Genomic DNA, 16162 nt, shown 5'->3' on the forward strand with positions numbered 1-16162 from the left:
GGTGGGCTGGTCAGTCCAGTTGGTCCAGCCATGAGAGGCCCCGGGTTAGTTTCAGTCATTTTCTCTCCTACAGCCTCCAGGCAGAGGTGCTTTTTCAGGAGATAACATAAACAAGAACCAGAGCTTTCTTCACTTGCCTCCAGCCAAGTCCCTTCTCAGAACTCCTGCTCTGGGGCCTTTACCTATTCAGCTGGTTTCCAGCTCGTGTTCATCAGGACTTTCATGCGTGACGTAAGTAAAGTGTTGAAGGAGCGGATGGGTGAGTTTATGAGTGGGTTCTCTGATATAATGAAGTCCTGAGTCCTCTGTAGTCCCTTCTCCCAGTGCTGGGGATCACATCCCGGGCGTCACACTTGCTAGGCCCGTGTTTATGGAGCTACATTCCCTGCCCACTCTCCCTTCTTCTTGACCATGTCCAGCAAGCAGGAGGAGGACTTGAACCTGAGTTTGAAACTCAGCTTTGCTGAATACCATCCATAAGACTTAATATCTCTCTGCCTCAGTTTCCTAATCTGTAAAAGGGAGCCAATACCATCTTACTGCAAGATTGCTATGAGGACCAAGAGAAAAGTCGATGAAGCATCTCTTTCATAGTAGCTTTCAATAAAGAGTAGCTTAGGCCAGCTTGATTCAGGTCATCAGGCTTGGCAGCAAGTATCTCACTACCACCCCCTTTTCTCTTCCTTTCCTTTCCTTTTCTTTTGAGACAGGGTCTGATGTATCTGGCATGGCCTCGAACATGCTACCTAGCTAAGGATGACTTTGAACTCCTGGACCCCCTGCCTCCCAGGTCCTAGTGTAACAGGTATGTAACATCATGCTCTGCTTGTATGATACTGGGCATGGAGCCTAGGACTTCATGCATGATAGGCAAGCCTCTGCCAACTAAGTACCCTCTGTGTGTTTGGGGGTGGTGATTGGTTTAGACAGTTTCCCTCAGTAGCCCAGGCTGGCCTGTCTTCTAAATGCTGGGATTATAGGTGTGCCCTACCACAGCACCTCCCAGGTGTAGCTTTTAGGATTTAACGTTGTGGCTTGTCTTCATTCCAATGGCAGCTCCATATCCTTAGCCTTGCAAAAGTGCCCCTTCCCATCATGCACCAGGATGTCATGCTCCATCCAGGGGAGAAAATGCCATATAAGGACAGAAAAGTGGAGTAAGCCCCATTCTGAGACAATCCCGCCCATTCCCGGAACTCTTCACCTTCCTTCCACCTAAACTCATGAACAATACTCCTCCTTCCCCCACATCGATCGAAGTCTGTAGTTAGAACGTGTTGGAACACATCTGTAAATCCAACCTCCAGGAAGCAGAAGCTGGGGGGGGGTGTCAATTCAAGTTTCCTTCAGGCTGTGTTGTGAGTTCGTAGCCAGCTTGGGCTACTTGAGACACTGTCTGGAGCAAGGGCTTGTGGAGGCTTGCTGTGATGAGTCATTTGGAGCAGCAGGACAAAGAAAAGGACGTTTCAGAGAAGGGTCGAGGACTCAGTTTCGGGTCGAGACAGGTGACCGGACCATCCAGCCCTGTGGACTGTTGTGGACCGTGTACTGAACGCAGGGTGGAGTAGGAATATCACCAGTGTGTGAGAGCTGGCCCATCTCAAAGACGGCAGACTGAGTGTTCCTCCCTGTGTGCTCTCGGCCTTATCTCCACCGTAGAAGGAGATCACGGAGGACACACAAAAAGGCACCTGGAGGAAGTTTATTTCAGGGCAAAGGTGAAGAAGGCTGCTCAAGAGTTGTAGGGTGGGATTTTGGATTATTTGTTCTTTTGTTTTGTGGCGGCCAGCATCAACAGGATAGCTCTTTCCCTCTCTCATCCTACTCCTGCAGGAGGCAGCTGAAGTTCACCGCCTTCCTGCCCTGGGGTTTCCTTTTAAACCTTAACAAAACTACCCTAATTAAACTGCACACACCTTTAATCCCAGCACTCTGGAGGCATAGGTAGGCTGAGCTCTGTGAGTTCGAGGCCAGCCTGTTCTACAGAGCCAGTTCAAGGACAGCCAGGGCTACACAATGAAACTCTATCTTGGAAAACAAACAAACAAGCAAAAACCTGCCCTTGGAAGCCGAAGACAGGGATGCCCTAAGTTAGGGGAGTGTGTTTAGGAGAGAGAGAGAGAGAAAGGAGAAAAGGGGAAGCATGCCTTCCTGAGCAATTCAGAAGAGTGGGCAGACTCACTAGCCACGAAGTGTAGCTGGGCAGACTGCTCCATAGGGGCGGGGATTCTGGGAAGGGAACACAGCACCTCACAGCCATCTCTTCAGCATGGCTTATAGTGAGCCCGCTTTCCTAGGGGTGATCCCTTGGGCAAGTGATTTGACCTGGCCCAACCGGACCGTTACACCCAACCGGACTGTTCTTTTGACCAGTGGTACTGGAAGTTGAACCCAGGTCTTTATGCATGGTAGGCAAATGCTCTACCCACTGAGCTACATCCTTCCCCTCTTGTGTGTGATATTTTTTGAGACAGATTCTCTGTAAGCATCTCAGCCTGACCTCACACTTGTGTCTGTCCTCCTGCCTCAGTCCCCAAAGCACTTTTTTTTTTTTTTTTCAGGTGAAACCTGTTCTGATCTGCATCTGTAGTGTTACTTATCAGGGAAGTTATCTCAGCGGCTTAAAAGCTCAAACACATCTAACACAGAGGCTGAGGGTATGGCTCAATGATAGAGAGCTCACCTTGCACGCACAAGGGCTGCAGGTTCAAGACTCAGCACGAGGGAAGGCATTTCAACCTAGGGGCCAGTCAGAAGCAAGCTGCTGTGCCATGTGCCCTGGAGGGCTCAGTGAGCATGTGTGTGTTTCTTCCTTTCAAGACCTGAAAAAAAGCACACGCCTTTAATTCCAGCACTTGGGAGGCAGAGCCAGGTGGATCTCTGTGAGTTCGAGGCCAGCCTGGTCTACAGACTGAGTTCCAGGACAGCCAGGGCTACACAGAGAAACCCTGTCTTTGGGGGGGGGGGAGGAGAAAAGAAAAGAAAAATTAATTGAAAAAACCCCAGACTATTCTTGTCTTTGTAATATGCTTGTGTCTAATTGCCTTATTAGCAGACATTTTGCTTGTGGCTGCAGAAGATGTGGCTGGTAAGTTGTTGTATAAGGTGAACTTTAGTGGAAGAAGAAAGACTAGGAAGTCTTTGAAGACAAACTGTATTTAGAGTCATTCTTTGAGCTGCTCCTGGCCAGGGTGGAGGGCCCTCGGCTGCTTTCTGGGACCAGTGCAGAAGCATAACTTGTGTCCACACAAAACAGTTCTTCCTTACAAAGCAATAAGACAACTTACTCTGGAGGCTGGAGAGATGGACCAACAGTGAAGAGCGCTTGCTGCCCTTGCAGAGGACCTGGGATACCCACATGGCAGCTCACAACTGGCTGTAATTCCAGCTCCAACACCCTCTTCTGACCTCCAAGGGCTCCTGCACTCGTGTGGTACACAGACATAAGCTCAGACTCACACACGTGCACATAAATAATCAATAAATATTTTCTAAAGAGAATTTATTCCGGTGACAAGTGTGAGTGATCTTGGCTCAAGACATCGAATCTAAGTGACCTCAAATACCATGTTACAACGGAAATATCATTCATTCATTCATTCATTCATTAATTCATTCAGAGACAGGGTCTCACATGGCCCTGGCTGGCCTCTAACTCCCTATATACCTGAGGATGGCCTTGAACTACTGGTCCTCCTACCTCCCCCTTCCCAGGGCCAGAGTTACAGACATGTGCCACCGTGCTCAGTTTATGTGGTGCCGGGGAGAGAACCCAGCGCTTTGCGAACACTGGGCAAGCACACTGCCAGCTGAGCTGCAGCCCAATTTCCTCAAGCCTTTATAGGGACAGAACAAAGAAAGTCATAAATCAAGGCACTTTTAATATACATCAGTGGAAATGGTGGCGTACGGCAAAGCTGCGAGACCTCAGAAACTATCTGATGATATTCTTAGCCTTTGAGTTGGTGGCCTGTCGGTACAGCTCAAAAGATTTCACCAGGCAATAAGTAAGGATGTTAGGTCAGCCCCAGAGGTGTGAAAGGGACTCGCAAAGGGGCTGGACACGGCCTAAGATGATTTGACTCTGTACCTGCAGCATTCCAACTTCCACAACCACAGTTCTTATGAGTCTTTAGCTTCTTTAGCGCAGGTGAGGCTTTTTCCTGAGAACCGCAGTTCGTATCTGTACACTGCCTCTGTCTTGGTGGTGGTGTTTCTATTAGTACCTTTCTGGGACAGGAGCATAAAAGCCTGGTTTTTTTTGTTTTATCTGTTCTGCTGGGGATCAAACCCAGGGCCTCATGCAGTACCTGCAAGTGTTCTCACACTGAGCTTCATCGGAGCCCCAAAGCTATGCCAGACGGCACATCAGCATTTCAGAGAGATTTCCCCAGGCTTCTCTCCTTTCCTTTTGAACACACTTGCTCTGCCCAGACACCTATGGTTCTGGTCCTGCCTCTGGCTTCTGCCCAGCCACTTCAGCCCGACACTTTGGAGCGCACCTCGGGGTTTACCAGTAGTAGCCTTGCCCCACGCACCTCTCCAGTATCCTGCCCTGCAGCTCCTTCCAGCTAGCACCCGGAGAACAGACTCCCCAGTTCCTGGGCTGCTGTTCTGTATCCTCTGATTTATAATCAGGTCCCACGAGCCAGCTACACAGGGACAGCCCATGAGCGAGCGGGCATGTTAGCTCAACAGCATTGCATGAGTATGCCTTGTTGGAGGAGGTGTGTCAAGTGCAGGGGTGGGGGCGCTTTGACATTTTAAAAGCCCACGCCGGGCCCAGTGTGCTCTCTCTGCTTGCTTCCTATGGATCAAGATGCAAAGCTCTCAGCTACTTCTCCAGCATCACACCTGCCTGTGTTCGGCCATGCTTCCCACCGCAATGATAATGAACTAACCCTCTGAAACTGTAAGCCAACCCCCCAATTAAACGCTTTCTTCTATGACTTGCCTTGTTCACTGTGTCTCCTCACAGCAATAGAACAGTAACTAAGACACTCAGCATGCAGTGGGTTCTGGGTTCGATCTCTGGCACCATGATAAAATCAAATGTCCTACACTAAGGGGCTGGGGGTGTAGTTCAGGTAGGTGGTAGAGTGCTTGCTTACCTAGGGTCTTTAAGCTCTGGGTTTGATCTCCAGCACTGAGAAAGGAGATGCAGTCGTATCAGATGTTCAAGGTCACCCTGGGTTAGGATGTGATGGAGGTGCTAACTTCCCTGATTGAAACAGTAAATATTGCACTCATGTTCTGAAATTAAAACATCACACTGTGACATATAAATGCATAGTTATTTAGCAGTCAAGGTGGCACGAGCCTTTAATCCCAGCACTCGGGAGGCAGAGGCAGGTGGATCTCTGAGTTCAAGGCTAGGTTGGTGTCTACAGAGTGAGTTCCAGGACAGTCAGGGCTACACAGAGAAACCCTGTCTCCAAAAACCAAAAACCAAAACAAACAAACAAAAAGTATATATAAAATACATATAATATATAAATTATTAACAAGTAATAACTATATACAGTTATTATATATTATATAACTGTATATAACCACTATTATACATAATGTATTATTATATATAACTATATATACTATATAATAACTATATATTATATTACTTATTAACAAGTAGTAACTACATGTAGCTATTATAAATATATAATTATATACTTGTTAAGAATTTAAGGCTCAGATGTAGCACACTGATGATTACTTGCCTAGCATAAGCTGGACCCTAGATTCCTTTTTCTTCTTTCTTTTTTTCCTTCTCCCTTCCTTCCTTCCTTCCTTCCTTCCTTCCTTCCTTCCTTCCTTCCTTTCTTTTTTTTCTGAGACAGGGTTTCTCTGTGTAGCCCTGGCTGTGTTGGAACTCATTCTGTAGACCAGGCTGGCCTCAAACTCACGGAGATCCACCTGCCTCCTCTGCCTCCTCTCCAGTGCTGGGACTAAAGGTGTGCGTCACCACACCTGGCTTTAGACCCTAGATTCTCACCAGCAGCACAACAGAAAACCAAAAAGTGTGTGTGTGTGTGTGTGTGTGTGTGTGTGTGTGTGTGTGTGTGTGTGCCCCCCTTCCTCCCTCCCCTGGGCTCCCTGTGCGAATGCAGAGGCCAGAGACGGATGTCAGGTGTCTCCCCCTCTCTCTCCACCTTATGTTTGAGACAGAGTCTCTCTTAGTGAGTTGAGCCTGGAGCCTCCATCTTGCCTAGATTGGCTACCCAGTGAGCTCCTGGGGTTTGTGTGGCAGCTGGGGATCCAAACAATGCATATGTGTGGTCTGCCACATGTGTGCAGGGGCCCACTGAAGCAGCTGTGAATCGTCCTATATGGGTACAGTGAACTCTGATCCTCTGCAAGGGGACTGCCCTTAACCACTAAGACATCTCTCCAGGCCCTCTCCTCACCACCCCTCTCCCCCCTGACATAAGGTCTTGTGTATCCCAGGCTGTCTCTAAACCGGATGTGTTATTGTCGAGGACCTTGACCTCCTGATCCTCCTGCCTCTGCTTTCCAAGGGCTGCGATTGCAGGTGTGCACAGAAATCAAGGTGTATGCAATGCTAAAGATCAAACCCAGAGCTTTCTTACATGCTAGACAAGCTCTTTATCTACCACCCCAAATCCCAGCGGACATATGTCCAAACCACGTCAGTGGGACATTTTTCCTGTGGTGACTAGATAGCAGTGAATTCTTTCATCATAGTGGGCCAGTCTTGGCTACGACCTCTCAGCTCTGTTGCTGTGCAAACTCTGAGAAAAAAATGTCCTGGTTAGCCTTAATTGTAAACTTTACACAGCCTGGTGTCATCTGAGAGAGTCTCAACTGAGGAATTGCTTAGGTCTGATCGGCCTATGGCCATGTCTGTGGGAGATTGTCTTGATTAATGATGGATGTGGGAGGGCCCAGACCACTGTTGTTGGGACCATTCCTTAAGCAGGTGGTTCTGGGCTGTATAGGAAGGTTGGCTAAGTAAGAGTCTGACAGTTAGTCAGAGAGTAAGCTAGGAAATAAATCAGCAAGTGTCATTCCTCTCTGGTTCTAGCCTGGGCTAATACTAAAACCTTGTTTAAAAAAAAAAAAAACCAAAACTCAAACAAACAAAACCAGTAAACTTGATGTAGTGGCTCACCCGTGTAATCCCAGCACTTGAGATGTAGAAACAGGAGATTGCTTCAAGTCTGAGGTCAGTATGATCTACATAGCAAGTTCCAGGCCAGTCAAGAATACAGGGAGACCATGTCTCAAAAGACCAAAAAACCTTTTAGAACTCTGGTTTCTGCCAATCAAAAGCCTAAGAGTCATCAGATGGCATCCTAAACCTATAGTTGAGACTTCTCTGCTTTGCTTAGTCATCCACTTATTTCTCCCAATGTATTTAATAAATCCTTTGATTTACACTTTATTTATTCTGTTACTATAAAAACCTCACCCTACTGTTACCACACTGGAACACGGAATTTGTGGTGGCTTAAATTTGTGTTCCTGGGCCACGATCACTCAGATTTGGCTCCAGAATAAACTGTCTCTTATCCCCTTTGAGGTGAGAGTTGTGTTTTCGAGTCCTCCTGGTACATAAATTTTTATATTACTTAAAATTGGCCGGGCGTTGGTGGTGAACGCCTTTAATCCCAGCACTCGGGAGGCAGAGGCAGGCGGATTTCTGTGAGTTTGAGGCTAGCCTGGTCTACAAAGTGAGTTCCAGGACAGGCTCCAAAGCTACACAGAGAAACCCTGTCTCGAAAAACAAAACAAACAAGACAAAACAAAACAAAAATTGAATATCTTCCCGATCATAATCACTGTTAACTCAGTCTGTGGGCCACAGTTGCTCCTAGCTGTAAATAGGTATTTAGACAAAAAGGTGGGTTGCTGAGAAGCCAGGTGAGTCTAGATTGTAGCTGGTGTGAGGAGGGTGAGGACAGAGAAACCAGCCCAACTACCTCTTGTCCAGCATTGGGAAACACCGATCGTCTAAGGTCTAGCTGCCTCTACTAACTAGATTCTCTTTTGTTGAGGGTCCCTTACAAGCCAGGTCCCCATGATGGGGGAGGAGTCTCTCCTCAGTTGTTGCGGAAGGAAGACTGCAACCCGGGAATTGGCAGGAGCCACACCCAGTAGGGGTGGGTCTCAGTGGGAGGGGCCGTCCGTGGTGGCATGAGTCACCCTTGAGTCACCTCTGAGTGACTCAGAAACAGGAATGGAGTCTACCGCCGGGAGGGCAGTGGGACAGGAAATTCCTGGCCGACCTCCCGAAGGGAGGGATAAGGGTCTGGGATTGGTGGACGTGGTCACGGACATTGAGAAGTTTAGGAACACAGAGGAGGCTGTGGAGCGGAGAGAGGAACCATCAGAACTGTGTAAGCGGGAGACAGAAGGTCAGATCTGAGCTCTGGGGAGCTTTCTCTGGTGAAAGGGCAGGAGGAGAGGCGGGGGCAGCAGTTAATGATCCCGGGGCCAGGTGAGAAGTAACTCGGCCTGAGTGCCGACCACAGTGCCTAGGTGAGGCACACCTGCCTCAGGCTCCTTACTGGCTCATGCCCAGAGGAGCCTTCCATGCCAGCTGTGGTCCTCTCTTGCCTCCTAGTGTGGCCAGTGGCTCCCCTGAAGCTTTCCCACCCCCAACCGGGTACTCAACAAACCCCGGGGATGTATGCAGGGATCATGTCACTATGATGGCTTTTTTTTTTTTTTTTTTTTTTAAGCCAGGGTCACTATGTAGCCATGGCCAGGAACTCCCTATGAAGACCAGGCTAGCCTGGGCCTCACAGGAATTCGCTTGTGCTTCTTTCTGTGTCTCCCAAGTGCTGGGATTAAAGGGATGTGCTACTATTTCCAGCTTAATAATGTTTTGTTTTTTAAATGTTGGTTTTAGGGGGAAAAAACCCCTCATATTTTCATGGTTAACAAAGATAACTGAACTATCTTCCTTGACCTTTTCCTTTGGTCTTTGACTTAAAAAAAAAAAAAAAACGCTTTGGGGGTACAGATGGTGCAGCAGTTAAGAGCTCACACTGCTATTACAGAGGATCTGAGTGTAGTTCCCAGAACCCACATCAGGTTACTTACAATTGCCTGTAACTCCAGCTCAGGAGAATCTGACACCTCTGGTCTAAGCAATTGCATGCATTCATGTGCACACTCAAGATATATACACAATAAATTGGGTTGTTTTTTTTTTTTGGGTTTTTTTTTGTGTGTGTGTGTGTGTGTGTGTGTGTGTGTGTGTGTGTGTGTTTTGAGACAGGATTTCTGTTTCAGTATATTTGATCAGACTGTGAAACTCTGAGACTGTGTTAATAAAATTAACCTTGAGTCAGTGGGCAGAGCCAGCAACTAGTTGACAGGAATTAGCTATAGAGAGGATGGAGGATCCAGGAAGATGGCTAGAGAGACACACAGGGAGGAGTAGAGAGGGACTTTGAGATTCTCAGTCTTTTTGGTTTGGGATAGCTGGAGAGATGCTCTCTTGCTGTATCTCCAGCCAAAAAGAAAGGTCAGCTGGTTGCTTCTCAGCCTCTCTGAGCTAGCAGGTTTTCACTCCAACATCTGACTCCCGAGTCTTTATTAGTAAATTGAACAATAGAGACTTAGTTAAAACTACATTTGGCAGCCTAGGACAATTGGTGCCGGCAGGACCAGAAATCCCTTCAGGCCGTGGTCTGAGCAGAAAGGCCTAGGCAGTGGCTAAAATATCAGTCGATTCAGGTGTGGCACCAAGCTGACAGAAAAACAACAGGTTTCTGTGTGCAGCCCTGGCTGTCCTGGAACTCACTCTGTAGACCAGGCTGGACTCGAACTCTGCCTTCTCAGTGCTGGGATCAAAGGGGTGCACCACCACTGTCTGGCCAATTTAAAAAAAAAAAATTAAGTCTTTTAAAGAGTGCTTTTTTTTTTTTTTTTCTAACTACATTTTAAAATTTACTTTCATTTCATTTCATTTATTTCTTTTGAGACGGGGTCTCACTATGTAGTTTTGGCTGGACTGGAATTCCTATATAGACCAGGCTGGCCCTGAACTTACAAAGATCCACTTGCCTTTGCCTCCCTGAGTGCTGGGATTGAAGGCAGGTGCCACTAGACCCAGCCTGGCTTTGTTTTTTTTTTTTTTTTTTTTTTTTTTTTGTGTGTGTGTGTGTGTGTGTGTGTGTGTGTGTGTGTGTGTGTGTGTGTTTGGAGACAGGGTTTCTCTGTGTTGCCCTGGCTGTCCTAGAACTTACTCTGTAAACCAGGCTGGCCTCTTAAACACTGACCCCAATCTCCAACCCCATCCTTAACCTTCTGATACTCCAGCCTCCTCCTCTAAAGTGCTGGGATTATAGGGGTGCCCTGAGTTTTTCATCCTTGGCTTTTAAAATTTAGGAGTGGCCACTATCAAGAAAATATCCACTGCATTCCAGCCCAGCCCCATCCCAAGCTGGTTTGGGGAGTCCCATCATGCATTCCAGGGTCTGTTTCTGTGCATTTCTTTCGAATTTCGTCATTTCATAAATGACTACTACTTGGGTTCTGTTTCCTTCAACAAGGCCACACCTCCTAAGCACCCCCAGATAACAGTATCAAATGGGAACCAAGCATTTGAATACCTAAGACTGTGGGGAACATTCTCTCATTCAAATCACCACAGCTACATAGTAAATTTCAGACTGGCCTGAGCTACCAAGTGAGACCTTGTCTCACAAACAAAAACCTGTCAGGTAGCAAAGCCCTGGGTTCTAAACCCCAGAGTCACATATATCCGCAAGTCCAGGATCTCCACACTCAGGAGGCCGTGGCAGGAGGATAAGAAGTTCAAGATCAGCCTCTGCTACACAGTAAGTTTGAAGCCAGCCAGTCTGGGATAGTCATAAAAATAAAAACAATAAAAAATAAAAACATGGTGGACAAGGTAATTTAGCAGGTAAAGGTGCTGGCCTGCAAGCCTGTAGGGAATTTTCTGAACTAGTGATTGGTGTGGGAGGGCCTGGCCCGCTGTGGGTGTTACCACCCTAGGTTAGTGGTTCTATGTTCTATAAGAAAGCAAGCTGAGCAAGCCAGGAAGCAGCACCCTTCCATGGCCTCTGCATCAGCTCTCGCCTCCAGGTTCCTGCCCTGCTTGAGTTCTTGTCCTGAGTTCCTTCAACGATGAAGAGTGATGTGGAAGTGTAAACAAAATAAACCTTTTCCTCTCCACATTGCTTTTGGCCATCGTATTTTATCATAGAAACTCTAAGGAAGACAGTAGCTCAGGCTAGCCCAAACCTTCTGCAACCCCCTACCCCTGACTCCTGCAGTAGCCTCCCAAGCACTGGACCACTAGGTGTGAGCCAAGCTCCTAGCTCTTGTTCCATCCTGAAGCTACCTAGGGCCTCCGTCCAAGAGCCATCCATCATTCAAAGGCAAAAGTCACTCATCACACCCAAGGTTTCCAGGATTTTAGGAGCTGTGTGTCAGGACAAATGACAAATCCATCTTTCTCACAGGGGGTGATGGTGTTATTGGAAAAAGGTGGCAGATACAAAAAGAGGAAAAAAATACCTGTGAGGGCTCTTGGTTGTCAACTTGACCACATCTGGAATTAACTAAATCACAAATGACAGGGCACATCTGTGAGGGATTTTTTTCTTAATTAAATCCTTTGATGTGGGAAGACCTACTTCTAATCTGGATCTTTGAGGTGGGAAGATCCATCTTTAATCTGGACTACACTTTATGGTGGCTGCCTCTCTAAAGGACACGGAAGAAGAAAGTTTGCTTTCTCTTTGCCTGCTTTCACTCTTGCTAGCAAGTCCATTCCTTCACTGGCACTGATGTCTACTTCTTCCGGATTCCAGCATAGACTGAAGACCGGCTGAGACATCCAGCCTTGTGGACTGAGCAACTGCTGGATTCTTGGACCACTCACTGTTGGACTAGCTGAACTATAGCATGTAAGCAATCCTAACAAATCTCCTTTACACACACACACACACACACACACACACGCATGCACACATACACACATACGTGCATATATATACAATTCATTATAAATTAAGTATACACACAATTCATTTAAATTATATATTACTAATTATATACAATTTATTATGTATAATTTATAATGAATTTAAAAAAATATTCATTCTATGAGTTCTGTTGCTCTAGAGACAAATACAATATGTGATAACTATTTCAGTTAGCTAGTGTGTGTGACCCAAGAAGCCAGCAGCTACTTGTTACAACTCATGGCGACAAGACAGTTAGTACTCTTTGCTCCACACCAAACTCAGTTGATAATCCCCAGGCTCTCCCAGGGCCTGGCTTTTCCTGGCTATCACCTCTGTCTTCCACATATTGATGTATTTGCTTTATCTGTGCAGCAGGCAAGGCTTCTTGGTGGACTCCACTCTCAGAGTGTCTGAGTTCTATCAATACCCCTAGAGATCTTTCACAGGCTCCTGCCTATGTCCAGGTGGTTCAGTGAGGGAAGGTGCTTACTGCCTCGTATGATGACCTGAGTTCAACCTCGGTCCTACATGAGGACTGGGGAGTGTTGTCCTCTGGCTGCCACATTTATTCTGCAGCAAGTGTGTGTGCATACACACACACACACACACACACACACACACACACAAAACAGACAGGTAAATTAATTTTATTGTTTCTTATTTATTTACTTCTGAAACAGGTCTCACTGTGTAGCTGTGGCTGGCTTCGAACTCACAGAAATCTGCCTGCTGGGATTAAAGGTTTATGTCACTATATCTAGCATAAATATAATTTTAAAACAACAGCAAAAAAACCATGAGCTGCCCTGAGTTTGGAGCTGGGTGTCTCAGTTTTTCTGAGTCCTGACTCAACAAAGTGTAACTTTTCCTTTTTTTCTTTTATGTCTTTCTTTTAGCTGCTGGTCAGAGCCGTGGCAGATTTTTCTGGTACTTTGGGCTTCCTAAACACTTCCTCTAACGTTCTTCTCACCACCTGTGCATCTTGTCCACACTGTGTCTGACCTCCTGTCACCCCCTGGTGACCCTATCTCACTTCCTGTTCTCCGGATTCTTTCCACGTGGCAACAAGTCTCTCCTTGGTCCTTCCATGGGGAAGTCAAGCCTCACAGAGAAGATTCGTTACCCACAAGTGCCTGCGTAGTTCCTGGAACCGCTCGGATGGGGCCAGGACCAAATTTGTTGGCTCCTGAATGATCCCTGAGCTCAGGCACCGGCAGAGGAGCCTGGGGGAAGACCGGTGGCTTTAGGGTTGGGCGGAGAGACGCAGAGTCATGGGCTTTTACTGGAATATGAGTGGGCGTGTGTGTTTTCATATCTCTGCAATCATCCATACCTGCACAGTGCCTGGCACATCTCGGCCCCCGGGGGAAATCCATGTTCCCTGACAGTATGGCTCCCCTGAGTCTTCATGCAGAGACAGGAGCTGTGTTCCGGGATAAGGTCAGCGTGGGCACAAGGAGCTATCAATGCCTGTGCCTGAGTCAAGATGCTCTGAATGCCTTCAAAGCACAGGTCTGGTTTAGATAGTTAATAAGTAATCTTTCTTGGGAAATGTGAGGTAGAAGGGGGAAAAAACCCAGTGTGGTGAGGTTGCGGTGTCTAAGGGCTGCTTCAGGTTACCGTAGCCTGAGTTCGCCGACAGCGGAACCTGGGCGCCCAGTCGCTTCACTTCTCCCTTCCTCCCTTCTTTGTTTTGTTAACTTTACACTTTATCTTAAAATTTTAATTATGAGTAATAGGTTTTCTTCCTCCTCTCTGCCCCCCCCCCCCAATCAGTTTCTCTACCGATGTAGTAAGCTAGATCAAGCCAAATTTAAAAAGTGTAATACCAGGTTTATTTGAGCAAGGCAACTCCCCGGTGGGTTCTCTAGTTCCCGGAGATCAAGGCTGGAGAAGCTGCACCCCCAAACAAAAGGAGGGAGACTTTATAGCTTGGAGGCCAGAGGTGATGATGTATCCGCCACAAGCTGGGTTTGGTGCCAACTATGGTCAAAAGCTGAGCACTTTAGGTGGGGACTTGGGTGGCTGGCAACTTCAGGGGAGGAAGCTGTAGTAGCCGCCAAGGAGGTGGAACTGGGCTTTTTGGTGTCTATCCTTTGTTTGGAGACACTCTTCAGTGGGCAGCGTTTGGAGAGAGATAGGAACAAGGCTTTCTGGATCATGCAGGGGCAAACTGGAGGTTCCAAATAAACAATTAGTTAGTGTGTGTGTGTGTGTGTGTGTGTGTGTGTGTGTGTGTGTGTGTGTGTGTGTGTTGGGGGATATGTACATATGTGTGGAGGCCAGAGGTAAACTTTAGTTATCTTCCTCAATGGCTCTCCCCATTATTATTATTTCCTCCCCCCCCCCCCCAGACAGGGTTTCTCTGTGTAGTCCTGGCTGTCCTGGAACTCACTCTGTAGACCAGGCTGGCCTCAAACTCACAGAGATCCACCTGCCTCTGCCTCCTGAGTGCTGGGATTAAAGGCATGCGCCACCAGTGCCTGGCTAATCTGGAATTCACTCTGTAGACCAGGATGGTCTCAAACTCTGCCTGCCTCTGTTTCCTGAATGCTCAGGTTAAAGATAGGCCACCAAGACAGGTTCATTAGTAGAGTAATCTATTTTTATTTGTGTATGTGATTGTTCGTTTATTTATGCATGGTCTATGTGTGTATATAAGAATTTGTATTTGTATGTGTGTGTATATGGAGTCCAGAAATCAACTTCCTCAGAAGGTATCCATCTAGTTTTTGAGACAAGGACACTCACTGGTACCTGGAACTTACCGACTAGGGTAGGCTGGCCAGCCACAGCTCAGCAAGGACATTCCCATCTCTGCCTCCCCAGTACCAGCATTCTGTGTGTACCACCATCTCCCGCCTATCTCAGATCCTCATGCTTGTGAGGCAAACACTTTACCTAATGGGGAGCTGTCTGCCCAGCCTCTGACCTCGAACTTCTGGTCTTCCTGTCTCCACCTCTGGAGTGCTAGATGTATAGACTCACAGGTGTGCACTACCACATCTGGTTTGTGAAATGTTGGGGATCAGAGCCAGGGCTTTGTGTATGTCGTGCATACACTCTACCAGCTGAGCCACCTTCTCACCGTGTCTTCCTTTGCTTTCTATTGCTGTGATAAGCATCCTGACCAGAGGAGACTAGGAGAGGAAAGGGTCTGTGTCTTCCATGTTCTGACCACAGTCTGTATGATGGAGAGAAGTCAAGGCAGGAACTCAAGCAGCCTAGGAACCTGGAGGGAGGAACAGAAACAAAGGCCACGGAGGAGCGCTGCTTACTGGCTTGCTCCCATAGTTTGCTCAGCCTGCTTTCTTACACAACCCAGGACCTTTCTTTATACAACACAGGGATGGCACCACCAGTTGTGGACCGGGACCTCCTCCATCAACCATTAATCAAGAAAATGCTTTAAGAATGTGCTAACCAGAATTGTGTTCGCAGCCGCCGCCACTCCCTAACGCCAGCGCCGCCTCTCGCTTGCAGAGCTCCATCCGAAGGAGAAGGGGGGTAAGTAAGGAGGTGCCCATACCATGGCTGGCTGGTACAAAGCAGACTGCCCCCAAATCCACCGGTGGTAAAGCACCCAGGAAACAACCGGCTACTAAAGCTGCTCGCAAGAGTGCGCCCTCTACTGGCGAGGTGAAGAAACCTCATCGTTACAGGCCTGGTACTGTGGCACTCTGTGAAATCAGACGTTATCAGAAGTCCACTGAACTTTCGATTCGCAAGCTCCCCTTCCAGCGTCTGGTGCGAGAAATTGCTCAGGACTTCAAAACAGATCTGCGCTTCCAGAGTGCAGCTATTGGTGCTTTGCAGGAGGCAAGTGAGGCCTATCTGGTTGGCCTTTTTGAAGATACCAACCTGTGTGCTATCCATGCCAAACGTGTAACAATTATGCCAAAAGATATCCGGCTAGAACGCCGCATACGTGGAGAACGTGCTTAAGAGTATACTATGAGGGGAAACATTTCATTCTCAAAAATTTTTTCCTCTTCTTCCTGTTATCAGTAGTTCTGAATGTTAGATTTTTTTTTTTCCCATGGGGTCAAAAGGTACCTAAGTATATGATTGCGAGTGGAAAAATAGGGGACAGAAATCAGGTATTGGCAGTTTTTCCATTTTCATTCGTGTGTGAATTTTTAATATAAATGCAAGATATAAAGCATTAGTGCAAGCAAAATGTTTCAGTGAAC

At 47.2% G+C, this 16162-nt stretch overlaps 1 protein-coding gene and 1 long non-coding RNA gene across 2 annotated transcripts; both read left to right on the forward strand.

The window, feature by feature from the left end:
* LOC143272398 (uncharacterized) lies at positions 1 to 5048 on the forward strand. Its single transcript, XR_013049914.1, has 3 exons — positions 1 to 231; positions 711 to 805; positions 4820 to 5048. It is a non-coding gene; the product is annotated as an uncharacterized LOC143272398 (long non-coding RNA).
* Positions 5049 to 14943: 9895 nt separating this feature from the next.
* Positions 14944 to 15929, forward strand: LOC102909080 (histone H3.3A-like). The gene is made up of 2 exons (XM_006998700.4): positions 14944 to 14959; positions 15397 to 15929. Exons 1-2 carry the CDS (start codon positions 14944 to 14946, stop codon positions 15912 to 15914), a joined length of 534 nt encoding a protein of 177 aa, XP_006998762.3. The 3' UTR covers positions 15915 to 15929.
* The last annotated feature ends 233 nt before the right edge of the window (positions 15930 to 16162 follow it).

This window comes from Peromyscus maniculatus, chromosome 3 (assembly GCF_049852395.1).
Source record: "Peromyscus maniculatus bairdii isolate BWxNUB_F1_BW_parent chromosome 3, HU_Pman_BW_mat_3.1, whole genome shotgun sequence".
NCBI lineage: Eukaryota > Metazoa > Chordata > Mammalia > Rodentia > Cricetidae > Peromyscus > Peromyscus maniculatus.